Source organism: Pollachius pollachius, assembly GCF_949987615.1.
Source record: "Pollachius pollachius genome assembly, chromosome: 1".
Taxonomy (NCBI): Eukaryota; Metazoa; Chordata; class Actinopteri; order Gadiformes; family Gadidae; genus Pollachius; species Pollachius pollachius.
The window spans coordinates 24,863,300-24,889,648 of record NC_136934.1 but is presented as its reverse complement, the minus strand read 5'-3'; the positions used below and the strand labels follow the sequence as shown (position 1 = coordinate 24,889,648).

General features: G+C 45.1%; 1 protein-coding gene across 1 annotated transcript; it reads right to left on the bottom strand.

Annotated features, from left to right (window-relative positions):
• Window positions 1-24,087: 24,087 nt before the first annotated feature.
• rpl35 (ribosomal protein L35) lies at window positions 24,088-26,153 on the bottom strand. The gene is made up of 4 exons (XM_079758082.1): window positions 26,127-26,153; window positions 25,291-25,427; window positions 24,617-24,698; window positions 24,088-24,280 (listed from the first exon to the last, which is right to left on the bottom strand). The coding sequence occupies exons 1-4, from the start codon at window positions 26,127-26,129 to the stop codon at window positions 24,131-24,133; spliced, it is 372 nt and encodes a 123-aa protein (XP_079614208.1). The 5' UTR covers window positions 26,130-26,153; the 3' UTR covers window positions 24,088-24,130.
• Window positions 26,154-26,349: the final 196 nt, after the last annotated feature.

The window sequence follows — 26,349 nt, the reverse complement described above, 5'->3', positions numbered from 1 at the left end:
ATATGTATGAAACTAAAGAATAACGAGTGAGCCCTTTTTAACATTCTCTATCTATCATTCTGTTCTACAACAACCACCTGTTCACCCCACAGCACCCCCTACAGCACACTGAGTGCAGTAACACGACACAACAACACAATTGTGTTTCTGTAGAGAGGAGAATACGGTTCAGTAAGGATCACTTTACTGGTTATAGAGATGGAAACACGTTTTTTAATGGTTATCAGTCATGCTAGGGATGTGTGTGTGTGTGTATATGTGTGTGTGTGTCTGTCTGCGTGTGGGTGTGGGTGTGTTCATGTGTGTGTGTGTGTGTGTGTCTGTCTGTTTTCAAGGGTGTGTTCATCTGTGTGTACCTGTGTGTGTGTCTGTTCATGTGAGTGTGTTCATGTGTGTGTGTTTCAGGTTGAGAGGACTCTTTGCGAGGTATTCTACAGTGATGGACAGGAGGGGGGGGCCATGGCCGCTAATTGCCATAAAACACACAGCTGTGAAACACCATCAGCACAAACCGCTAGTTTAAAGCTAGTGTGTTATTCTATTCTAACACATTAGCTGCTAGCGCAAGCCCATGGTGACCTGAACAGAGAAAACAGCTGCATAGCCCAGAGGTAAGCAGCTCGTAGCTCAGGCAACTCTCCAGAGATGGAGCATAGACGTTGGCCAACGTGTGGTGCTCATGATCTGGTGTGTCAGTCTGGCACAGCTTCTTCATATTGTGACCCACGCCCCCACTGTCACCCAGTGACACTATAGTACAACCTGGGTTAACCTCATGCAAGTTGGGACGTTGTTGAAAATGAATGCCCCACAAACAGCGACAATGCAACAGGCAGAATGAATTATAAAGTATATGTTATGATATTATATATGATGTGCTTAGGGTGTCGCCTTGTGGGCTCAATCGTCTGGCGTTCCGGACGGGGAACCAGACCGGCAGAACCTATTAACCATCGTTGTCTTCTCAACCACACAACATAAATGTCTCTCCTTTCCTCCAGAGAACAGCAGCAGAAGGCGGGGGAGGGGAACCCCTTTATTTTTCAACACCACCCAACACTGTGCTGCTCCTGCTGCAGAGACAAACATACACATGCACACTCATGCACACCAACCTCTGTGAGCCATCCTCCCCCGGTGACCCCAAAGAAGCATCTGAAAGAGGTCTCCATTGCCTCATGACCCCTGACCCCTACAGGCTAACACCACGACCCCCCCCCCCCCCACACACACACACACACCATTATAGAAACAAAGAGCAGCAGCAGAACGAAAGAGCAGGAACCTCTCTGTCCACAGATCACATCTGATGACTCACCCTTTCATTCCTCCACTTCCACATGATTCCTCCACCTCCTCCTCCTCTGAAACCTCCACCTCTCATTCCTCCACCTCCCATACCTCCTCCTCTACCCCTACCTCCCATACATTCTCCTGATACCTCCACCTCCCATGCCTCCACCTCTGATTAACCCCCTATGATTTCTCCACCGTCAAAAAACTCCACTGATGATACCGCCAACTAAACTCTGTCACGTTTCACTTCAGAATGGTTGGACATGCTGGTCTCTTAAAAGTCCAATAGAATGACCCCTAGATGGGTCCCTTGAAGAGACCGTAACAGATTCCACATCTGCCCCTGACCCAGATTAGTACATCACAATCACACAGCCCGCTGTAATCCTGGCTTTGTCCTCTGAGCTACGTGTCTGTGTAGAGTCTTGCGTAGCTACATGTGTTGTGTGAAGTCCTACGTAGCTTTGTGTGTGTGTGTTGTGTGAAATGCTTGACTCGTATTATAAAGGAAGGACGATTCTGAGATACGAGAAGAAAAAAATCGCTGGATATATTAATAATACAATAAAAAGTACAACAATTAATGTTCTATGAATTAAGCATGAAATGAAATGCGATAAAAACTAAATAAGAATAAGTAATAAGCTGTAGGATAGGTAAAAAGAGTAAGTGGCAGTCTGGTGGTTTGAATGTTCCCAGGGGCACTCGTAGAGCGCTAGTAGCATCGTTAGCCTACTATAGCCCCAGTGACGTCACCAGCGGTCATTCCGTGTATTGGATGCGTTTTATATCCCCAAAACAGTGGATATATTACTCATAGACTACTGATTTATACAGCAAAGACAGAGACATGTTAGATGTCAACAACAACATAATTTATTGCAGAAATTTAAAATCTCAAAAATACATGCGCAGTCGAAATGTACCGATCAAACGCCACGTCACAAGGCATATAATAAAAATCAAATGATTCCATTGCTCTTGTGTGGGAGGTCGCTTTCGAGCTGCACTTGCTGTCTCCCTCTGATTTTATTTCAACCATCGTGGTTAAAATCGTTGATAAACTTGTATTGATCAATGACAGATGACATACTGTAGGCTACCCGAATCATGCTGAGACCAGCGGGTGTCAGAGAATTTCTTCAGGCGTTTTTTGTTGCGATTGTTTGCCATAAAGCACTGTAGGCGCTTCGGTGAGCCTGTGATGAAGTTCACCTATTTATCGGACCGTGTCTAGACAGCTACAAACATCCCTGACCTTAGTGGAGTGCACCATAACCAAGTTGAGAGCGTGGTTTTTGCAGTAAACGGAGACTGCTGCGGGAAACTGTGCTGCGATGCGTGCCTGTACGCCGCGCGCTTTCTCGCTTACATTACCAGCACCATAATAAGGCGTTTTAACATTGCCAAATATGCCGTCGTATGCACGCCTTTTTCGCGTCACGGTCCGCGCGTTTACATTGCCTGACATAAATTGCCTGCTTGAGCTAGCACCCCAATTTCCCCCCCCGGACCGTACACACAGAGGGTCCGGGAGGACAACACCTCTATCCAATACTCAGAGGTGTTGGATAGAGGTGTTGCTGCGCTGTCTCTACAGAGACAATGCAGCGATATCATCATGAACAGTTCTAACTGGAGAGAAAGTGAAATCCGCGAGCTGCTGATCATGTGAGAGAAGGTTATGCAGTTGCATTAAACAAAGACCTTGAAAGATGGTGCGATCTACGAGAGAAACGCAGAGGAACTTTCCTTACGAGGCTTTTGTCGGCATAAAAAACAGGTGGTCAGCAAAATAAAGAATCTGTTGGCGTTTTTGCACTTGTAAATAGTTAATCGCGTTTGTAGCCAACACTCTGACGTGAACTCATTCTTGCATGCGGGTGTCTTCAATCATATATTTTTTTTTTCGGGAGTAGCCTATGCAAATGATTTTAGAAGAAGAGCCTAAAATAGGTCTAGACTCCGTGCGCAGCCCGCCTTGTCCAGTGAACCAAGAAAGCCTGCGCCATGACGAACGGGGGATTTGACCCCCTCGGTTTTACACAGGAAACTTGAGATAGGACAGTGAAATCGCCGGGCGTGCCAAGCTGCGACCGAACCGGCATGGCAGTGTAAAAAGGCCTATACATCATCCTGCCCAACCAGATGGGCAGGATCTAGACCAAGCTCTCCTAATCGGGTCAGCAATAGCCGTGTGTCAATGCCGTTTGAATAATAATGAATTAATGGAATGTTGCATTTTTAATGGTTACACCAAAGATTCTACACTAGAGAGTGCGCGCCAATCAATGAAACCGTGCTGCGCAAAGCATGTTTCAGAAATCAGTACATTAAGATAAATGTAGTTGTCACACAAGCTATTTTTGATTTTTGTAATATGGAATCATTTCAGGGGGGAAAATGCCGTGAAAAAATGTGCGCACAGTGTGTTCAGTCTTAGGACTGGTATAGGCCTAGCATATATCGGTCTAGGCCTAATCAATTGTGTTTTAATATCTTTAGCATTCATATTATTGCACTCTATTCTTTTCGTAGGCTACTATGCAGATGGCCTTGATGGGGAGATATTTTAACCCTTTTTAACCCCATTTTCCTGCGACATTCCTGCGTCCCCTCCTCCTACAGAAGCCCATTTCAGAACTGTGTCAATGGACAGTTACAATCCAACAAACGTCGTTAGTGCGGTGAACGCGCCTTCATGAGTTTCGGGAAACCCTCCACAGAAATTTACGATGGTTCGCAAGATCCATGATGATTGTACGAGCGTAGATCCATCATTATCGGGAAACGAGGCCCATTCCATATTACAAAAATCTAAATTAGCTTGTGTGACAACTACATTTATCTTAATGTGCTGATTTCTGAAACATGCTTTGCGCAGCAAAGAGAGCCGATCTGTTTCCGCATAAGGTTTCATTTACTCTCAATCTTTGGTGTAGACATTCAAAATCCAACATTGCATTAATTCATTATCATTCAAACGCAGAGGCTGGGTATTGACACACAGCTATTGCTGACCTGATTAGGAGAGCTTGGTCTAGATCCTGCCCATATTGTTGGGCAGGATTATGTACAGGCCTTTTTACACTGGCAAGCCGGTTCGGTCGCAGCTTGGCACGCCCGGTGATTTCGCCGTCTTATCTTGTTTCCTGTATAAAACCGAGGGGGTCAAATCCCCTGTTTGTCACGGCGCGGGCTTTCTTGGTTCACTGGAGAAGGCGGGGCTGCGCACGGAGTCTAGACCGCTTTAGAATAAATTGCATACGCTACTCCCAAATGTTTTTATTTTTTTTTATGAATGAAGACCAATGCAAGAATGAGTTCACAGGTGTAGGCTACAAAGCAATTAACTATTTACAAGTGCAAACACGCCAACATAGTCTTTAGGCTATTTTGCTGACAACTTGTTTTTTATCCCGACAAAAGCCTTGTAAGGACAGTTCCTCTGCGTCTCTCTCGTAGATCGCACCATCTTTCAAGGTCTTTGTTTAATGCGGCTGCATATCTTTCTCTCACATGATCAGCAGCTCGCTGATTTCACTTTCTCTCCAGGTAGAACTACTCATGATGATATCGCTTGTCTCTGTAGAGACAGCGCAGCAACACCTCTATCCAAGCCCCCCCCAAGAAAACATTATATACGAGTATTATTTTTCATAATATTTTTTGACGTTTGTGTAATGGTTGCAAACTTTGTAGATGTTATTTGATGTATTGTAAATGTTGTATATATCCTTTGCTTAATTGAACTGTGATATGGCCATCCAGCCAGGAGGGGGCGCCATGAGGTGTTTGTGGGTGAATGTGGTGAAGGCGGGAAGGGAGAGGGGAGAAGACGTGCTGGAGTTGGGGAGAATGGAGGAAAGACGTTCGTTAGATGTTTTTCGTTGGAGTACCGTCTGTTGATGACATATCAGCAACTCTGAAGATGCAAGATAAAGTTCAATACGAACTTTACTAAAAAGCTCCACCGGACCAGTCCACATTAACGACCCGGTCAGTTAATTAACGCAAGGAGCTGAACAGTAGTGGCCTGCTAACTAGCGCAGCTAGCGACTCTACTACGAAGGGATTTTCCCGTGGACCGCCGCACCAGATAGTGAGTGTGACCACGAGAGTTGGTTCACCTTCCTCTGGCGAAGAGGAATCAAGCGACAAGCCAGTGAGGAGCGTCTTTGTCCTTTCGACAGACGTTCGCAGACTTTCCCGATACTGGCCTTTCCACGGACATTCAAGGACGCCCGTTGCCGTTCACCTGGACGTGTGAGTAGCCTACCGTGTTCCCGTTGGCTCGGAGGAGCGAAGAGGACTACTAAAATCAACAGGCCTGCAACAGGGTTTTCTTTTTGTACAGGATTGTTTTCTTTTGTTTTCTTTTATATATTATGCCGGCTTAGTTTAGAAATGTTATTATTACTTATAGCCTGTATTGTGATATTGTGATATGGTATCTGTGACATGCACATGCATTTATATTTTGTTCTAAAATAAGTAAACGTTTTACTACTTACCTTTTTGTTGGCTGCTTACTAATACGTGTAGTGTTGATATTGTGTATGTTTAGTGTTTAATATTCATTAAGGATGCTCTTGTTATATGGTTACAAAATATAGGAATTCAAAACTAATAATTTAAGATTGATAGAAGAACCTAGGGCCCTGCCCTCTTTATTATAGGGGTAAAAGGGCTACATAAAATGGAGGCCCCGCTGGGATTAGTTTGGGTTTCAAGATAACCAGGACCAGTTAATTTGTGAAATTAAAGCTGCAGTATACATTTTGTTTTCTTTTGTTTTTGACAAATATTTGAGAATGGAAAGTCAAGCTGAGCTTGTGTCAGAGCTGAAGGGCTGGTGCCGTGGAGAAATATTGGATGAGGCTCATGCCCTTATGGTTCTCATTCGAGATTATGTGGAAGTCACTCAAATTGAAGAGACCCTGCACACAGTTAAATGTCTGGGCCGTGTTCGTGTCCGAGGTAGGAATTACAACATGAGGCGCAACCGGTATATGATCCTGTGTGAGTGTCGTGAGGAGTTAAATAGGGAAAATGTTCCTGCTGAAGTGATGCCTACTGATGGTAATGAGGCGTGGCCTATTGTCATAGTAGGTGGAGCCCTACATGCACCTGTAGATAACTCCAGTGAGTTGTTAGCCGGAGCACAGCAGGCTGAGAAAAGGACAGGTGAGAAACCCCAGAGCATTTCCCCTAATCCAGTTTCCCCCAGTAGCCAAACTGAGTCCATTGTGCGTGCACTTAGTGATTTGCTCGATAAGACAAAGCCTACTTTTGATAATGGAAGCTATCGCCGCTTACGTGTTTTCTCTGGAACCCTGCCCACTCCAGCAGGTGAAGAGCAGTTTGAACACTGGCTAGAGCAAGCACAGGTTATGGTCGAGGAGTGTGACTGTTCTGTTAAGGAGAAAAGGCGTAGACTATTGGAGAGCCTAAAAGGTCCTGCGCTGGAAATAGTCAAAGCAGCCAAAGCCGGCAATCCGGATGTTAGCCCTGAACAGTGCCTTGAGGCAGTTGAGCATGTGTTCGGGACAGCAGAGTCTGGAGATGATCTGTACTTTGCGTTTCGCTTAATGCAGGAGCAATCAGGTGAAAAGCCCTCCGACTTCCTGAGGCGTCTTGAGCAGTCATTAGATAAAGTGATAAGGAAAGGTGGTGGCCTGCTGGACAGAGTAGATCAAGTACGCTTAGAGCAGCTGTTGAGAGGTGCTGTAGCATCTGACTTGATGTTGGTCAATCTCCGTCTAAGAGAGAGGAGAGACAGGCCGCCAACCTTTCTTCAGCTGTTGAAAGAGTTGAGGACAGAAGAGGAGTATGAGGCCTCAAGGAAAAGGCTCAACCCCGCTGTGCGAAATGTTCATGTGAAGCCAGAGATTGATACTAAACAGGCTGAAATCCAGGGCTTAAAGGCAGAACTAAAAGAGCTCAAGGCCCTAGTAGCTGCTGTGGTGACTAGGCCAGATCAGGGCATGCTAGAACATGTTGAGAAAACGCCTTTCAATGCATCTCTGCACAGTGAGCCTGGTCCTGACTCTGAGCTAAAGGCATTGAGAAAGGAAATGAAGCAGCTACAAACAAAGTTCACCTATAAGGCAACTAACCAAGAGACTGCGGCTGCAGTCTCAAAAGTAGAAGCTTCAAAATATGACTCCCATTCTCCCCGTGGACCACCAATGGTTGCAGAGGAGAATTTCTGTTACCGTTGTGGGGAGAGTGGGCATTATGCAGGAAAGTGTCAAAACTCTGAAAACCAGGCTAAGGTTATCAAGAGACTGATTCAAGCCCTCAGAGTGTCAAAAGACAAGCAACAGACAAGATATGTTGTAGCTGATGATGTGAACTGTGGGGTGAAGAAGAGTGCAGTGTCTGTGCAGAGTACAGCTATCCCTGACGGTTTGGTTGGGTCACCTAGTCTCGTCAAGTTGAAAGTTAGTGGTAAACCCTGCACCGCCCTGTTAGACAGTGGGTCTCAGGTGACGATTATATTTGAGCCCTGGTACCAAAAATTTCTTGCCAGATATACCCATTCAACCTGTCTCCGGTTTGGCCCTTTGGGGTTTAAGTGAATCCAGCGGCAGCTATCCGTACCGTGGCTACGTAGTGGTAGACCTGGAGTATCCTGCAGAAATTGTGGGTACCCCTCAAACTGTGACGGTTCTCGCCCTCATATGTCCGAGCCCCAAGACGGCAGATCAGACCTCTGTCATTGTTGGAACAAATGCCAGTCATGTTAGACGCTTAGTGAAGCAATGCAGGGACAGTGGAATTGATGTAACTCAGACCCTGGGCATGAAAGCATATGAAACAGGCGACCAGGCTCCTCCAGAAGTGCTGGAGGAGGGAAGAGATGAGGTTGGCTGTGTGAGGTGGCAAGGACCCGGTCCTTTGACTATACCCCCTGGTGGTGATGTGCAGGCTGTTTGCCAAATCTAGCTCACGCATGCTGTTGACCAGGAAATCTTGATGGTGGATTCCTCCCCAATAACCCCACTTCCAGCTGGTGTGACATTTCAGCCCATGGTTGTGTGCAGTCAGGCAATGGACATCAATAGTTTCAGAGTATGGATAAATAATGACTCTTTGAGAGAGACAGCCATACCAATGGGAACAGTGATTGGCCACATGCACCGGGTTGATTCAATCGCTACCGTCCCTCCCAAAGAAACAACTTCATCAGACTTTGATGCAAGTATGATCAACTTTGGAGACTCACCAATCTCAGCAGAATGGAAGACCCGACTTTGTGAGAAGCTGTCACAAAGATCCCATGTCTTCTCAACGGAAGAGTGGGATGTCGGCCTAGCCAAAGGGGTAGAACACCATATCCGACTATCCGACGCACGACCGTTCCGTGAGCGTTCACGTCGGTTGGCACCGGCAGACATCGAAGATGTGCGCAAGCACCTTCAAGAACTTCTGCAGGCCGGTATCATATCAGAGTCCCGAAGTCCCTATGCTTCCCCTATAGTTGTCGTTAGGAAGAAAAATGGAACCATTAGGATGTGCATTGATTACAGGCTTCTGAACAGTCGTACTATCCCAGGTCAATACACAACACCTTGTATTGACGATGCGCTGTACGCCTTGACAGGAAGCCAATGGTTCTCTGTCCTTGACCTCCGAAGCGGCTATTACCAGATAGCAATGACTGAAGAGGACAAGGAGAAAACGGCATTCCTCTGTCCGTTAGGCTTCTACCAGTTCGAGCGAATGCCACAGGGCATAAGTGGAGCTCCGGCGACCTTTCAGAGGTTAATGGAGAAGGCAGTAGGCGACATGAACTTGCTGCAGGTGTTGGTCTACCTCGACGACTTGATCGTTTTCGGAAGGACTCTTGAGGAGCACGAGGAAAGATTACTTAAGGTGCTGGATCGTCTTGGAGAGGTTGGGCTGAAACTGTCTGTTTACAAATGCCAAGTCTGCTTGCCGAGCGTGAAATACCTTGGACACATAGTGTCCGCTGACGGTGTTGCTCCTGATCCTGACAAAATCGAAGCAATCACAGCCTGGCCTCAACCAACAAACTTGAAGACCTTACAGTCCTTTTTAGGATTCTGCGGCTATTATCGAAGATTCATAGCCAATTATGCAGCCATTGTTCGACCCCTGACAGAGCTCACAAAAGGTTATGCTCCAACCCAAAAGAGCAAGAAAACTGCTCATGACAGGAGTAAGATCTATCTGAAAGAGTCAGCGCCATTCGGGGACAGATGGGATCAGTCTTGCACAAATTCATTTCAACAGATCATTCACTGCCTGACGCACGCACCTGTCTTGGCATTTGCAAATCCCCAAAAGCCTTACATCCTGCACGTGGATGCAAGCTTAAAGAGACTTGGTGCAGTTCTCTACCAAGAGTACACGGAGGGTTTGCGACCAGTGGCATGTGCAAGTAGAAAACTGAAACCGTCAGAGAAAAACTGCCCTGTCCACCAGTTGGAGTTTTTAGCTTTAAAGTGGGCTGTAGTTGACAAATTTCATGATTATCTGTATGGGGCCAGATTAACAGTACGTACAGATAACAACCCTCTTACGTACGTGCTCTCCACTGCAAAGCTCAACGCAGTAGGGCACAGATGGCTAGCTGCCTTGTCAACGTACAAGTTTGATTTACAGTATCGTCCTGGCCGTCACAACATAGATGCTGATCTATTATCAAGATTGGCACCAGACGAAGAGAGCTCAGAAGAATGGGTGACTTTATCACAGACTGGTGTGAGGGCCATATGCCAGCGTGTCTGCACCCCTGAGACTCCTACCCATCCCCTGCGGTGTGTCGATCAGTTGGGAGCATCTCCTCGGTGCATTCCAGATGTTCATTCAACCTTCTTGGCCTCAGATACCTTGAAACAGATGTCTAGGCAGGAACTTAAGGGGGCACAGGAAGGGGACTCAGCTATAGGACCCGCTATACAGGCTATGAAAGATGGAAAATGGCCTGTAGAGAAACATGCCAGTCCAGAACTCTCCCAGTTAAAGCGAGAGGTGGGGAAGTTGAGCATGAAGGATGGACTGCTGCATCGTTTGAGCAAACGATCTTCTGGGGAAATTGTCAGTCAGTTAGTCCTGCCTAAGGAATATCGAGAGATGGTTCTGAGGTCAATGCATGATGACCTAGGACACCTGGGGGTTGAGAGAACCGTTGACCAACTGAGGAGCAGATTCTTCTGGCCAAAGATGTCTCTAGAGGTTGAGCAGTACATTAACCCTCATAGGGTGTTCGTATTTTTGTTACACAGGAGGTGCTGCTGGGTCTGGTGGACCCATTGCCTTTTAATTCAACATAATCATACTTTTTTTTTTAAATACTCACCAGATGCTTACTTCAACCCAATTGCAAGAAATATAAACAACACATATGTTAAATTTGTTCCCTTTCCCTTTGTTAAATCACATTTATGAATAGAGGTGCCACTCGTTTTTCTTTATTTTTTTATTAAAATGTAACAAAATAAGGAAATGCATCATAAACAGGCATAACTGGGAAACATAAACATACTCAATAACATCTGTCTGAACAACAAATTAAGGCATTTGAACATGGCAATTATACTTATATCAGACTATACCACACATGAGGGGCAGAGTCTCACTGTATGTGCATTGCATATGTATTTTTTGCACTGCTTGCATGTATATTGGGTTTTTCTGTCCATCATGGGTCCACACGCTTCACAGCGTTTCTTTTTGGTGCTGCCGGCCACAATCTAGAATAATGAAAAGATAAGGATATTTACTAACACTCTTCTCAGAAACATGAATTATTATACTACAACCTCATCACGCACTTACCTCAGGCTCTGCAGATGGTGGTTCTGTAATTTGGCAGGATGGGGCACCATCATGTTCCTCCTGAATCCTCCTCACAATGGCTGCAGAGACTGGAGTTCTTGGAAGGTTTCGTCTCCTTGCAATGTGAGGTCTCACCAACGTTTTCCCCAATTTTTCGAGAAAGAGACGCCTCTTCTGCAGCTTTCCCCTATTCCACTCTGGGCTTTGGGCTCTCCAAATGACGAAGGCGTTGTACGCGGAGATATCCAACGTATCAAAAAATATCACCAGAGGCCATCGTAGGGTCTTCCTTCTGCAGCTGTAAGCTGTCACCAGCTTATCGAGGTTGTCCACCCCTCCTTTTGTGGCATTATAGTCCATGATCATTTCGGGCTTTTGATGCTCCTGGCCACAGATTCTCCCGTCCCTGTGCAGTGTACTCATGAGCACCACATTTTTTCCTTTCTTTGGAACATACGATGCCAGGGTCGTGTCAGCCGTGTATGCAAACTTCGATGACTGGACAGGCCTGTCCTCTTTTTTCAGCAGCTGGGGAGGGAGCTCAGTCCTGTTTTTGCGCACTGTTCCCAACATAGTCAGCATCCGCTTTAGCAGCTCCTGTCCCAGCTCGTGTGATGTGAAGAAATTGTCGCACGTGATATTGTGTCCAGAAAGTCCTTGAGCCAAATCGAGGACCACTCTCATGCCTTGATTTTTCTCAGGGGCTCCTCCATGGCGTTTCCCTGTGTAGACCTGCAAGTTCCATGCATAAGATGACGCAGCATCACAGGCAGCCCAAATCTTAATTCCATACTTGGCAGGCTTAGATGGTATATACTGCCGAAATGGGCAGCGGCCCCGAAATGGCATCAGCTGCTCATCAACTGTGACATTTGGCCCAGGATTGTAAAACAGGGGGAGACAGGCCACCCACTTGTCCCACACCATCGTGATGGCAGCTAGCTTGTCTCTTTGGCGTCGAGCTGGTCATCACGGTCATCAAAACGGATGGTCCTGGAAATTATTTTGACATCGTCGACCGGAAAAGTTCTCTGCCAGTTTCTTCATCCCACAGGGATTCAGTGGCCTCCCCATTGGACCTGAAAACACCAGCAAGGATGAGAACCCCAAAGTAAGCATCCAAACCGGTTTCGTCCATAACCTTCCACCTCTCTCCAAAAACTTTGCTCCCTTCTAAATTGGTGCAATCCAGGATGATTCTTTTGATAGGGGATGGCATGAAAAGGTCAAAAGAAGACTTGATGTCTTGTACATGAGTGACTGCCAAGCGTGTAGGTCCTGGTAGCATCCGAATCACATTGGCAGCCATGCGGGGGGGTTCATTTCTTGAGCAGGTAGACCATTCAATTCTGCCATTTTTTGACATCCATATGTTGTCATTTGCAAGCTGCTGACAGTCTAGTCCAATGTCTGGCTGCTCAATGGCTGGTTCTATGGCTGGCTGCTCACCGGCTTGTCCTGCGGCTTGCTGCGCATCGGCTGGTCCTGGGGCTGGCTGCTGGCAGGCTGGTCCTGGGGCTAGCTGCTTGCGGGCTGCTCCTGAGGCTGGCTGCTTGCGAGTTGGTCCTGGGGCTGGCTGCTTGCGGGCTGGTCCTGCCTGCTCATGGGATGGTCCTGGGGCTGGCTGCTCGCAGGCTTGTCCTGGCTGCTGAAGGGCTAGCCCTGAGGCTCTTCTACGTTTGGGAGCTGGCTGATTCTGATCCTCCTCTTCAAACTCAGTGTCAGACTCGGAATTTTCGGAAATGTTGTCCTCACTTTCTGACACTATTTCCTCTGCATCACCATCAAATCCCTCTGTCTCTTCAAAAAACATCTGTAAGGCAGTCTGAACAGAGAATCGCTTTGCCATCTTGATCAGTCGTGATAAGATGGCAACGTGATAAGACGCTGACAGAGCCTTTTTGTAGTGTCAGGTCCCCAAACTTGGTTCCCGCAAGTCAGAGGGTGAAATGTGTGGGAATATGGGTGAAGATAGTGTTGGGTTCTCCAATTTTGACACAATGTTGCAACCTTGTGCGGGAACAGTGGGCGCCCACTGTGGGTTCTCGCACCAAGGGTACGAGAACCTGCTTTACTCTCCTCTCTCTCACGCACACACACACACACACACACACACACACACACACACACACACACACACACAGAGGAGGAAGGGAAAATTAGGGTGCACAGGACCTTTGATTTCCACACTTAAACTAGCTCCGGGTCCACTGGACCCGAACACCCTGTGTGTAATATAAATGTGATGGGGGGGTATACAGGGGGGGGGTCATTGAAAATGTTTTCTGATTCATGTTCCTCACAGAAAATGAGCCAAAGCCAATGAATCTTAGTTCAAAAAAATAATTATTTGTATCACTTTGATTAAGCTAAAAACTGAAAACGGGTCCCACAGACCCGAACACCTTATAAGGGTTAAGAATTGTGGTGAGTGTGTCACCCACAAATCTCTTCCTCAGCGAGCTTCCCCCTTGCACCAGATCGTGAGCAAAGGTCCTTTGGACCTGGTGTGCATTGACTTTCTCTCGATGGATCCCGATTCGAAAGGCATCAGCAATGTGTTGGTGGTCACCGACCATTTCACACGCTATGCTCAGGCTTACCCAACACGAAACCAGAAAGCTCACGTTGTAGCAAAGGTCCTAGTGGAAAAGTATTTCCTACATTATGGACTACCAGCGAGGATCCATTCGGATCAAGGAAGAGATTTCGAAAGCCGACTGATGAAAGAGCTCCTGACCTTGATGGGGATTCGCAAATCGCGGACGACTCCCTACCATCCTCAGGGAGACCCTCAGCCAGAGAGGTTCAACCGAACCCTATTGTCCATGCTAGGGACTCTGGGCCGGGAGAAAAAACGCAACTGGAGCCAGCATGTTGGTCATCTGGTCCACGCTTACAATAGTACAAAGTCTGACGCCACCGGATATTCGCCATATCGGCTGATGTGTGTTTTGGAACCTCTCCAGATGGCATTGAGGATGGTTCTCATTCCCGCTATGTAGCAAAGCTAAAAGAAGACCTGAAGGAAGCCTTCAAGCTAGCATCTGCGGCTGCAGATAAAAGGCACCAGAGAAACAAGAAGGCTTACGACCAAAAAGTCGGAATACAGTCTTTGGAGATTGGCGACAGAGTGCTGCTCAAGAACTGGGGCCTGAGAGGGAAACACAAGTTAGAAAGCCGATGGAGCCCTGTTCCTTATGTGGTGGTGGGGAAGATGCCTAATCTTCCGGTGTTCAAAATAAAACGTGAGAATGCAGAAACTGGCACCAAGACCATTCACAGAGACAATCTCCTTCCCATCGGGCAGTTTGTGAGAATCCCAAACACAGACCCGGTGATTGATTTACCTGTCAGGCCAAAAACCAGAGCTGTGACTCACCGGAGGAGTGAAATATCCTCACCTGAAACGCAAAAAGTACAAAGGGAGTTGCAGGAAATGTTTGATTCGTCATCTGACCCTGAGTTTTATTCACCTTGCAGAACTTACTCGAGAGAGTTGTTTCACAGAGCTCTAGACAATGTTAGACACACAATTGCTGCTCAAGAAGAGAACCATCAGGCAGATGGAAGTGGTGCTGATGCTATATCCTCATCTGATGATGACGCAGAGTCAGAGCACCATAGCTTGAGAGACCAAGAGTCTGATCGAGAGTTAGCTCCTGGTGACACCAGTGATACTGATTCAGAGTCTGGCCCTGAGCAAGAGACTTCCAATGTGTCCAAAGATAATGGGAGGCTAAGATCCGAGCCTAGGCCAAAGCAGTGGCGTGTCCAGACATTTTTGATAGGGGTGGCACCAGTGGGGCACTGACATATGCAGGGGTGGCATGAAGTGTGAGCAGGAGCGCCTGTGCAAACATATACACTCACGCATGCACACCCACACCCAGGTGTCGGCATAGCATTAATTTACCATTTTTGTATCCACAACCCATATCTACTTCACTTACTAACACTGCAAGCAAGAACAGACCTACTAGTCACAACATTCAGGAAAAGGCAACATACAAATGTGATTGAAAACTACCATACTTTATTCTAACTTCAACAGTACATACAAAAAAGACAATGCACTTTCTGAAGACTCTGGGCAAAATATGAACTTAACAAAACTGTGCAAAACTTAACATGTGCAACAATGGTTGGAGGTACAGACCCCTGGCTCATGGACTATTAAGCTTAGGTAAACAGGAGGGTTAAAACAATGCAATTCGCCTGTTCTTGTGTTTGCTTGCAAACACTTTGATAAAATCATCCATGTTGAGTGCCCTCGCTCTTCTTGACTCAATACTTAGCAAAGATAAATGGCTTAGTCTGTTGTCTAGCATGTAGGGATGGGCATTTGAAGAAATTTCCTTGATCGAGCATCGCTAGAGTTATCGATCAATTATTAACTTTTTTCTATAGGCTATATTGAAATTCCCGTTGGTAAAAATACAAAATGTTTTTATCAATTAAATCTTTATTACAACAATAATGTATGGGCCAAAATGAATACAATAGTTAACTTGAAGACCTACATGTTTAACAGTTTTAAAATAATAAATACAGGCATTATAGGTTATAGATGCGGCGCTCGTAAAGTCCGAACAATGGCAAAGGCTCGCAACAAAAAGATGAGCCACGCCACCCATTTACAAACAATTAAATGAACTACTATCTAAAAGCAATACCTTATTGAACATACAAGGCTAAGATTTCACAGTTTCGACAAAATAACGACTCCGAGAGGCACCAAGCCGAAAGAAAAGCGGAGCGAGAGACGACACATTAAAACAAAAAGAGCGACTCACGTTCGGTGGTGACTGTCCCTACTGTCTAACTCCAGCCTACATATTTTTATTTAGAAATATAAGCATGTTAACATGCTCGGGGGTAAGCCGCGAACGCAGCCTTGTTACTGTCAGTCCAGCAGCAGAAAACACCCGCTCTGACGGGACCGAAGTTGCGGGGATGCAAAGGTACTGTCGCGCTAACTTTGACAGCCTGGGGAACCGCCTCCCATTCACTTTCCACCAGTCGGCAGGGTTGCAATCCAGGGGTGGGGGGGTATCCTTCAGAAAGTTATTAACCTCTGTGTCAATGCCAGTGTCCAGTATAATGGAGTACTGCTCCCCGAGGAGAAGTGCCATAGCGGATGCCTGTGTGGCGGCTGCGGCCGCTCCAGTGTTTGCGCTCCCTTCGTCCGCGTGCCCCCCAGCCTGCTCGATAGCCTCCTGGCCTGTCTCCACTGCCTCTCCCAGTTCAACTAATTTCGCATTAGCAACTACTGTATGTGCAGGTGTCAGAAAGCTCAGGTGCTTGTGACGAGGGTCCAGCATTGCTGAAAGCATGGGGGCCGATGATACAAATTCAGCAGACTGAACCTGAAAATAAATGATGCGGGGAAATCAATAATCAGAAATAATTGTGCATCTATAATGCTAAATGGAAAACGTATCTAGGCTATCCAATAAGAGGCATGTAAGTATAGGCTATGTTATAATTCTTATTACTTGTAACATTTTTGCTATTGGGCATATTGAAACTTAACTAAATGTAGCTTACATTCATTCGGGTGCTGAGGGACGACCGCACTTTAGTTTTGAACTCGATAACCTTGGGCCCGTCTCCTTCTTTGCGCATCAGATGGGCATTGATGAGTCCGAAGGTGATGGGATAAGTGTTGGAGATGGAGACGACCTTCTCCGCAGACATGACGGTGGTGGCACACTTTAGTGCTCTCAGCACAGGCTGCATTTCCTCCATCAGCCGCCAATGCTCATCTTTCAGCTCCAGGATTCTGGCGTCCTGGAGCTTGGTCACGGTGCGGTCCGACAGGACAGCAGCAACAGCCCACCGTTGCTCCACCAGCCGATCGAACATTTCACAGACCGAGTTCCAATGTGTTTTACATGATTGAATAAGCCGGTGGCTTGGGAGGGCCATTTGTTCTTGTTTTTTTTGCAGAGTTTTGCTGGCAACTGTGCTGTGGTTAAAGTGACCAACCAGTTTGCCAGCCGCGGAGATTACCCGATTCAGGTAAAGTGCAAAGCCGTCATTTATGGCCAGCTGGAGGGTGTGGGCAAAGCAGGCAACGGAAACCCAGCTGACTCTGGTTGGACGGTTAGCAGCGACTATATTGGCCGCGTTATCATGTACGCAGGCGATTACTCGGCCTTCAATTCCCCATTGCTCCACAGCCCCATTCAATTTCTCCGCGAGACAGTCGGCTGTGTGACGGCCTGGCAGGCTTTCTGTTAACAGGACAGCCGAGTTCATTTCCCAGTCATCGCCGATGTAGTGGCAAGTGATGGTAATATAGCTCTCAGCTGTTAAAGCTGTCCAGCAGTCTGTCGTGAGAGCAACACTCTCAGCTTTGGCCAACTTTTTAAACAACTCCTCTTTTCTTTCTTCATACTGCGTTTCAATGAGTCTGGTGACTGTGCGCCGTGATGGAATGTGATAGGCTGGTTCCATTATATCCATCAGATTCCCAAAACCTTTGCCTTCAACTACACTTATAGGCAGCATGTCTGTCTGAATGAACTTGCAGATTCCTTTAGTAATTTTATCTGCCCGCTGTGAGTTGCAGCTCCTCCTAGCTAGGACCGAGGTGATGGTAGGTTGAGAGGAGGATGAACTGCCGGCCAACAAGGTCGGATGTGCGTTTTTCAAGTGATACATCATAGTAGTCGTCGCGGAATTATACTTGTACACGGCATCACAGTGTGTACAGTGAACGTCTCCGTTTTTTAAATCGAAGTGGTCCCACGCAACACTTCGCTTGGACCGCTTCATGTTTAGGCTAATCTTGCTTTGCTGGCAAGTTTCCAAATGAGCTGCGTCACAAGTCAACTGCCGCTCATTTGGCTGTTACGTTTTTGTCCTTAGAAATAATAAAACATCGCGCCCTGGTGGTTAGATTTGTTATTTCTCCGTCCTTTTGATCGATAACAATATAAATTGATCGACGCATTTCTTAACGATCAATTATCGAGCATCGATTAATTATGCCCATCCCTACTAGCATGGTTGTCCTCAAATGAGTTTTAATGAGCTTTAGAGCTGAAAAACTCCGCTCACATGCAGCACTGCTGACTGGGAGGGCTAGAGCTATTTTGCATAGCCTGAAGAGCTCAACAAACACCTCTTGGTATGGTTCCAAAAAAACTGTTAAATCTAGGATGTTTCCCAACTGTGCCGCCCCACTCTCAGCTTTCCTTGACAAAATTCTTCTAGCCTGGTGAAGCTCATGAGTAAGATCCTCCTTATCACACCCATATATTGTTCCAAAGTCAAAGACCTGGTCATCCTGGAGGAATGTACTGCTTTTAGGATTTAAGGCCTGTATACCTCTCATTACTGAACAGTTCATTTTTGAGAACCTTCTTTCCATTTCAGAAACTAAGGTGTCAAGGATGGGGTAGAGTAGTCCCTGCCTGAATGAATCTTTGTCTGCATTACCCTTGCGCAGGCCTATAGTACATGTCACATACGACCCACCAAGTTTGGTGCTGACTTTATGTGCTCTTTTCTTCTCAACATTCTCAACAGCTATGTTGCACTGTTTGGCTGTCTCTACTATGTCATGCCACAGTTTATCAGTAAATGTCTCAGTCCTATACTCTTGAAAAGTATCAAGAAGTGACTCCACCATGTCTGCTGCCATAGCTAAATCAACTGAGGGTGACTGCAACAGTTCAGAAAGCAGCTTTGTGTCACCGAAAACTTTTCGGAAGGTTGCAAGGAGGCCTATAAATGTGAGGTCAATCTGTGCAAGCAGACCTCTAGCATCAATGGACCTGTCTCTGTGATTTTCTGCACTTATATTTTGAAGAACACACAACACAGCTGGTAATCTATCCATCAAATTCCTGCAAGCTACTGCTCTACATGCCCATCTTGTGTCACTTAATTTTTGTACCTCTCTAGGTGTGCCACCATACATCTCTTTCTGGACAGTAAGCCATTTCTGGTGCACATAAGAGCCTAACGTGTATACATAGATCTTTTCAAGCAGTGAAAGAAACAATCTGCCTCTGGAACTGACTTTACAGTGTCAATCAAGACCAGGTTTAGACGCATTACGTTACATTTTATGTCCACTGCGCATTACAGTGGACATAAAACGCAGTTTTAGCCTCTGTCTTAATTCTGGCTGCCACACCCGAATGTTTACCACTCATTACTGAGGCGCCATCATAACCTTGTCCAACAAGGTTTTATTTATACTGAAGGCCATAGCTTTCTAAGCACTTGATGATCATGTCACTAAGCCCCTTAGCATCTAGATGTTGTGCATGCTGCATTTCAAGGAAGCTTTCATGAACAGCCCCATTGTAATGATATCGAAGTACTAATGACAGCTGCTCCTTTTTTTTTGCAAATCTTTGGATTCATCAGCGATGATGGAGAATACCTCACTCTCTTTCACTTCTTTCACAATGGAATCCTGCACCATACTGGCTAAGCACTGCAGAATTTCATTTTGTATAGTATTGCTTGTGTATTTTGCATTGCCTGTTGCTTTCATTTTTTTGGCTACCATGGGATTGTGTTTAGAAATCATTTCAAGAATTTCTAAGAAATTCCCTATGTTGTCAGATTGCTCAGACTCACGGTGCCCTCTTTGTGCCATATTTTGTGTGGCTGTCAAAAGCAGTACATCTGCAACACTTTTAATGTAACTGCGATTCTCTTCAACCTTCTTTTTGTACTCATTGTTGAGCATGTTTAATACAGAAGCATCTGTAAGTGCAGCCTTCTTGTGTTCACTCCAAGCTAACATGGCAGTAATATGAGAATCTGATTTTTCATGCACCTTAAAGCCAGCATCTTTATACATTGCTTTTTTCCAATGTGAAAAGACGGATTCTGAGGTAAAAACGGATTCTGACGTGCAAGGCAAAGAGAAGTGTCTGCATGCATAGCAGTAAGCGCAGTCTTTCATAAGTGAGTACTCAAGCCATGAAAACGTGTTGTACAAAGATGGATTGAATGACCTCCTCTTCTCTCCTTGCATGGTTTTTGGATATATCTTTAACCGGGGTTGAGTGGGTCCTGCTGCTCTTGACTGTGAAATATCTGTAAGTGACAAATGTATGGGAATCAGAACCTTTAAGTGTCATTTAATTCACTGATTTGACTTAAATGAATTGTTAAGACATACCAATAGGTCCGGGCCGACGAAAAGGGGCTGCCACACCACTATCCCCTTGTGAATGGCCTGCAGGAACCTCTGGATTGTCAGCAGCACTGGACACACCTGAAGCAATACAGAGATTGTATCATTCATTTATGTCAAATTGTCACATTTAGGCTTTTCACACCAGCATTGTTAAGAAATGTGTCTACACGCTTGTTAAAAAATGTGTCTACATGCTTAATGACAGTATATGCCACTGTAGTATAAGTGAAATATCCCAGTTCAAATCAATGCACATAATGTTTTAAAGAAGGTAAATTCATACATACCCTGATCTGTTTGTGATGTTGAGGGTCTTTCCTCTTTACCATCCACATGTACATCCACAGAAACTGTGATTAAAATGATAATACAATCAGCCTTTCCTTAGTAAACTAAGTAGTATGTTACAGTCAAACCAAATGAGTAAGTTCAAACATGAGAACAAACTTGAACCATCAGGATTTCACATACCTATGTGTACAGCTGAAGCTGAAGCCTGGCTCTCATCCTCTGACTGACTGTTCTGCCCCTGCTCTGGCTCTATTTTGGATTTCTTCCTTATGAAGAAATCCTTAATATTCTGACCTCTTTTCATACTGTAATAGTCCCATAATGCACGACATTCTTATATGTTGTACAATAGATGATTGTGCATACACACAAATGATATTGATGTTACACGGGTCTAACATAACAATGTTATGCAGTACAGAATAGCTAAATGTTAGCTTTAGCATCGTTGACAGTCAAAACAGTTTTTGCTAATGAGATGAGATGATGACAGCCTTGTGCCAATTACAATAAAAAGAAATAAAACAAGACAGGATAAACGTTTAGCTTATTACCGTTACAGCTTTTAACCACAGGCACAGTAAGTGTAGTGAAATGTAGGTTTCTCACATCTTTCTCGACGACGCTCCAGAAACGTGTTGCTTCCATAGACAGTTTGTTTCACGTGTAGGTTTGCTCAAACTTCTTCTTCTTCGGGACTTTTTTTTTTGCAGGCTACATACTACTTTAGCGCATCTCTGCTGCCTCTCAGGTTTGAGAAGGAACTGCAACTCTAAACAAGCTTCCAGTTTACATTCAGTGCCGTGAATATTGGGGTGGCACTTGGAGTGGCCAATCAGATTTCAGGGGTGGCCCGTGCCACCCTAGGCCACTCCCTGAACACGCCACTGGGCCAAAGAGAGCAATAAAGCCACCAGTCAAGCTTACATATGACGAGCCGGGTAGATCCAGAGATCAGCCTTTGACCATTGTACACAGAGGTATTGTCATTAAGATTGGATATACTTAAAGCAACATTTGTAACTCTCCATTTCTCGTAGTTTGAGTCTTTTAGTGTTGTATGGGGACATACAGACCTTTTTAGAAGGAGGAGGGTGTAACCCAGTTGGGATTCGGGTTCTGGTTATTCATAAGAATAAACAACATTATATACGAGTATTATTTTTCATAATGTCTTTTGACGTTTGTGTAATGGTTGCAAACTTTGTAGATGTTATTTGATGTATTGTAAATGTTGTATATATCCTTTGCTTAATTGAACTGTGATATGGCCATCCAGCCAGGAGGGGGCGCGATGAGGTGTTTGTGGGTGAATGTGGTGAAGGCGGGAAGGGAGAGGGGAGAAGACGTGCTGGAGTTGGGGAGAATGGAGGAAAGACGTTCGTTAGATGTTTTTCGTTGGAGTACCGTCTGCTGATGACATATCAGCAACTCTGAAGATGCAAGATAAAGTTCAATACGAACTTTACCAAAAAGCTCCACCGGACCAGTCCACATTAACGACCCGGTCAGTTAATTAACGCAAGGAGCTGAACAGTAGTGGCCTGCTAACTAGCGCAGCTAGCGACTCTACTACGAAGGGATTTTCCCGTGGACCGCCGCACCAGATAGTGAGTGTGACCACGAAAGTTGGTTCACCTTCCTCTGGCGAAGAGGAATCAAGCGACAAGCCAGTGAGGAGCGTCTTTGTCCTTTCGACAGACTTTCGCAGACTTTCCCGATACTGGCCTTTCCACGGACATTCAAGGACGCCCGTTGCCGTTCACCTGGACGTGTGAGTAGCCTACCGTGTTCCCGTTGGCTCGGAGGAGCGAAGAGGACTACTAAAATCAACAGGCCTGCAACAGGGTTTTCTTTTTGTACAGGATTGTTTTCTTTTGTTTTCTTTTATATATTATGCAGGCTTAGTTTAGTAATGTTATTGTTATATTACTTATAGCCTGTATTGTGATATTGTGATATGGTATCTGTGACATGCACATGCATTTATATTTTGTTCTAAAATAAGTAAACGTTCTACTACTTACCTTTTTGTTGGCTGCTTACTAATACGTGTAGTGTTGATATTGTGTATGTTTAGTGTTTAATATTCATTAAGGATGCTCTTGTTATATGGTTACCAAATATAGGAATTCAAAACTAATAATTTAAGATTGATAGAAGAACCTAGGGCCCTGCCCTCTTTATTATAGGGGTAAAAGGGCTACAAATGGGAAATGAATGGAATTTCCTGCTATGTGTTAGTACCACAAAGCAGGACAGTTCTGCATTGGTCTGGGGTGTCTGGGTCCCATAACTCGGAAGCTATTGAGCAAAAAGCCGTTTTGCATAGGAAATGAATGGGATTTTTTATGAAATGAATTGAAAGAGGTGCAAAATATGTTTTTTTTATTTAGGTGTCTTGTTAGTAGGCTACCACATAGTAGGACAGGTCTACATTGGTCTGGGGTGTCTGGGTCCCATAACTCGGAAGCTATTGAGCAAAAAGCAATTTTCCATAGAAAATGAATATTCGAATATCTGTCGAATATCCAACATCAAACTAACTTCACCACGGTGTTCAGGCACCCATCGCAGCAGTCTAGTTCACTGCAGAAGCCACGCTCTCAACTTGGCGATGTTGAGAGCCACTAAGGTCAGGGTTGTTTGTAACTGTCTAGGCACGGTCCAATAAATAATGTACTTCATCACAGCCTCACCGAAGCGCCTACAGTGCTTTATGACAAACAATCGCAACCAAAAACGCCTGCAGAAATTCTCCGACACCCGCTGGTCTCAGCATGATTCGTGTAGGCCAACAGCATGGGTTCTCAACATTTTTTCGAGCAAACGCCCCCCTGACCTTACCCTGATCCTCTGGTGATCCTCTCCCCCCCCCCCCGCAAGAAAGTTGGGAGATTTCCAACTTGCGCGTACCGGCGTACCATCCAAATGGATTACAGCAACCCATTAGGCGGTGCTGCATAATGTGACATGTTGAGCACATTAAGGCTAACCGGTTAACTACTTCTAAAACCTACATGACCGTGTGCATCACATTAACAAGCAGCTTTTTGGTTCAAGCCAATTGTGGCTTGTGCCACTGCACAATATTTTTGCCAATGCTGCTTATGCCTCATGAAGAAATCTATAATTTTATGTATATTTCTGAATATACCCAGAACAATATTAAGTCTGAAAATAATCCAACCACTTTGCACCATCTTGCCATATTTGCAGCCTTTCAATGATGAACCCATTGTGATATTAAATATATGAAGGATAGCTTATTGTCCTGAAGAGACTAAAACATGGTTGGGAATAGTTTATAGATCCAGGATTATTACACATTAAAGGACCATTTCAGGACATTTTCTTCCAGTGAAATTTGAATTCTCCCTTTGTACATTTACTAACTAAAACTCATCCAACTCCACCCGATCAAGAGTAGCTGGGCACATGGACCCCCTGTCAGTCAACATTAAATGGGACGTCCCACAGTAGCAACAGACATCACTTGCTAATAACAAGACAGAAAGTGAGTCTTTTAAATTTTTTTATTGAAGCAATTGAAAGAAACCTTTAAGCCTTGACTGCAAACTTGCGCACAGCGTAAATAAGGTCCTTGCGCTGCTGCTTCTTGGTCCTCAGACTCTGCTCCTGTTTGGTGAGCTCGCGGCGCAGAGCGCGGGTCTTCTTGGGTCTGAGGTCCAGGGGCTTGTACTTCTTGCCCTACAGAAGGAACACAATTTTGGTCAACAGAAATTAATCGATTCCTGCTGGATCAATGAGTTATACAGTGCAGGTATAAACATTTTACATATAATTTAAAGGGGCTAGGAATCAGGCTGTACAAGACTAAAAGGTTTCACATTTAACTGGAGAAAAATATAAAGGAATTGTAGGCCTTTAAAAGATATATACAAATAGTGGTCCTCTCTGGTCTCAGTCTTTTGGTAAGCGGTTATTCATCAGAGAAACATCAGCTCAAAAGTATCATCTCAGACCAGAAGCAACATATTTACTACTATTGTGGGAGCCATCTTCAGACCCGTGCTTCGTTCTCACCTTGTAGAACTTCCTCAGGTTCTCCTTCTGGGTCTGGTTGATGACGGTCAGGACTCTGGCGATGGATTTTCTGACAACACGGCTGAAAGGAAAAGGCAGTTTTGAATTAATAGTCTACCATCATCACTTTTCCCCTCTTGGCACACTAGTGACTCCTTAACCAGTTGGCCACTGATGCCCCATCCACTCATTACCCATCTGGGATACAATGACCAGCACACCTTAAACAACCAAACATCACATTATAAGAGTACGCTGAACATTACACGGTTATGCTCCTTCACAAAATACTTTCCCTGATCTTTCCCACATGTTTAGTAAAACTTCAGCAGGTTTGCAGTCATCTTTTGTCAAGTGATACTCAGTTCGGACACCCTAACAGTCCAACAGAGCTTTTCGAAGACCGTGTGAAACAGTCCAGTCACTGCCGATGAGCCACAAGACATCTTATGACGTCGTCAAACATCTGTGTGGGTTGAGGAACATGGCAAACTGATTTAAATAAAACCATACATTTTATAAGCCAATAACCATTTTTCATCTTGTGTCTCAGTCTTTTGGTAAGCGGTTATTCATCAGAGAAACATCAGCTCACAAGTATCATCCCAGACCAGATGCCAAAACAGAAACTCAGGTTCAATCCGTATCAATTATACCCCTAAACAGACACTTACATCTTGGAGAGCTTGGAGGCTGCTCCACCGGTGACCTTGGCGACGCGGAGCTGGGACAGCTCGTTCTTCAGGTCGTCCAGCTGCTTCAGCAGCTCCTCCTTCTTCTTGCCCCGCAGATCTCGAGCCTTGATCTTTGCCTGAGGATAAAACGTAAAAGTGTTAGAAAGTACAGGACCTTTATAAGACAACCAAAATAAATTAAGGTGTGAATTGGAAGGGTCGTTTTAAAATAAACCACTGGTCATCCTTGGTCTCAGTCTTTTGGTAAGCGGTTATTCATCAGAGAAACATCAGCTCAAAAGTATCATCTCAGACCAAATGCCAGAAGCGGATCTATATTTCCTATATTGTAACACGACGCACATGTAGACTATATTTAACCAATAAGTACTATTCTGATTTGTAATTTAGCGACATTAGGCCTAAAAATCCTCCTCAGGCAGTGAGCAGTAGTTCGGGAAACAGCGCTCTAAAAAACGATCCATCTGAACCAAAGCAGCGGTCCAGCTAAACATCAGAAAGCTCTCATTAACGCAGGTAATATGACAACATAATACATTACTACAGTTTATTCCCGTAATAGTCAATATACACATTATGCGGTTCATCCGCATGGCTTTATGTATCGGCTGCACACGGCCCACAGAGCGATACACGACCGCGTGGATTTGACTGATTAACGTTTAAAACCCAAATTCTACGGAGCTAGTCGAGGTAAATACACATAAGCGACGACCTAACAACCTAAGGCGAAAATTGTAGGACAAACTACGGCGTTTTAATTTGCGAATAAGATGTAAATGTGCCGTTTTTCCGAGAGGAGACATTTCTCTCACCATGTTGCTCCTCGCTGCCCTGTTGGAAAGACCGGATGTAGGGCGCGTTGAGACAAAGTAGCTTCCGGCAAGGGCGGGGCTTATCTCCGCCAGTCAGAAAAATCGCCCCCTCGCGTCACGGAGGACCCAATAGTCATAATACCAATACAGCACATCATTAAAAACCAATCAATGAGTCAATGAGTGTTAAAAATCAAGAATGCCAAACCAATGAGGACATTTT

Bases quoted from the DNA above. Each gene is read 5' to 3' on its own strand.
- rpl35 (XM_079758082.1), bottom strand. The intron at 24,699-25,290 runs GTAAGTGTCTGT...TTTTCCTTTCAG, and splicing joins GCCTCCAAGCTCTCCAAGAT to CCGTGTTGTCAGAAAATCCA. The intron at 24,281-24,616 runs GTGAGAACGAAG...TTCCTTCTGTAG, and splicing joins ACCTGAGGAAGTTCTACAAG to GGCAAGAAGTACAAGCCCCT.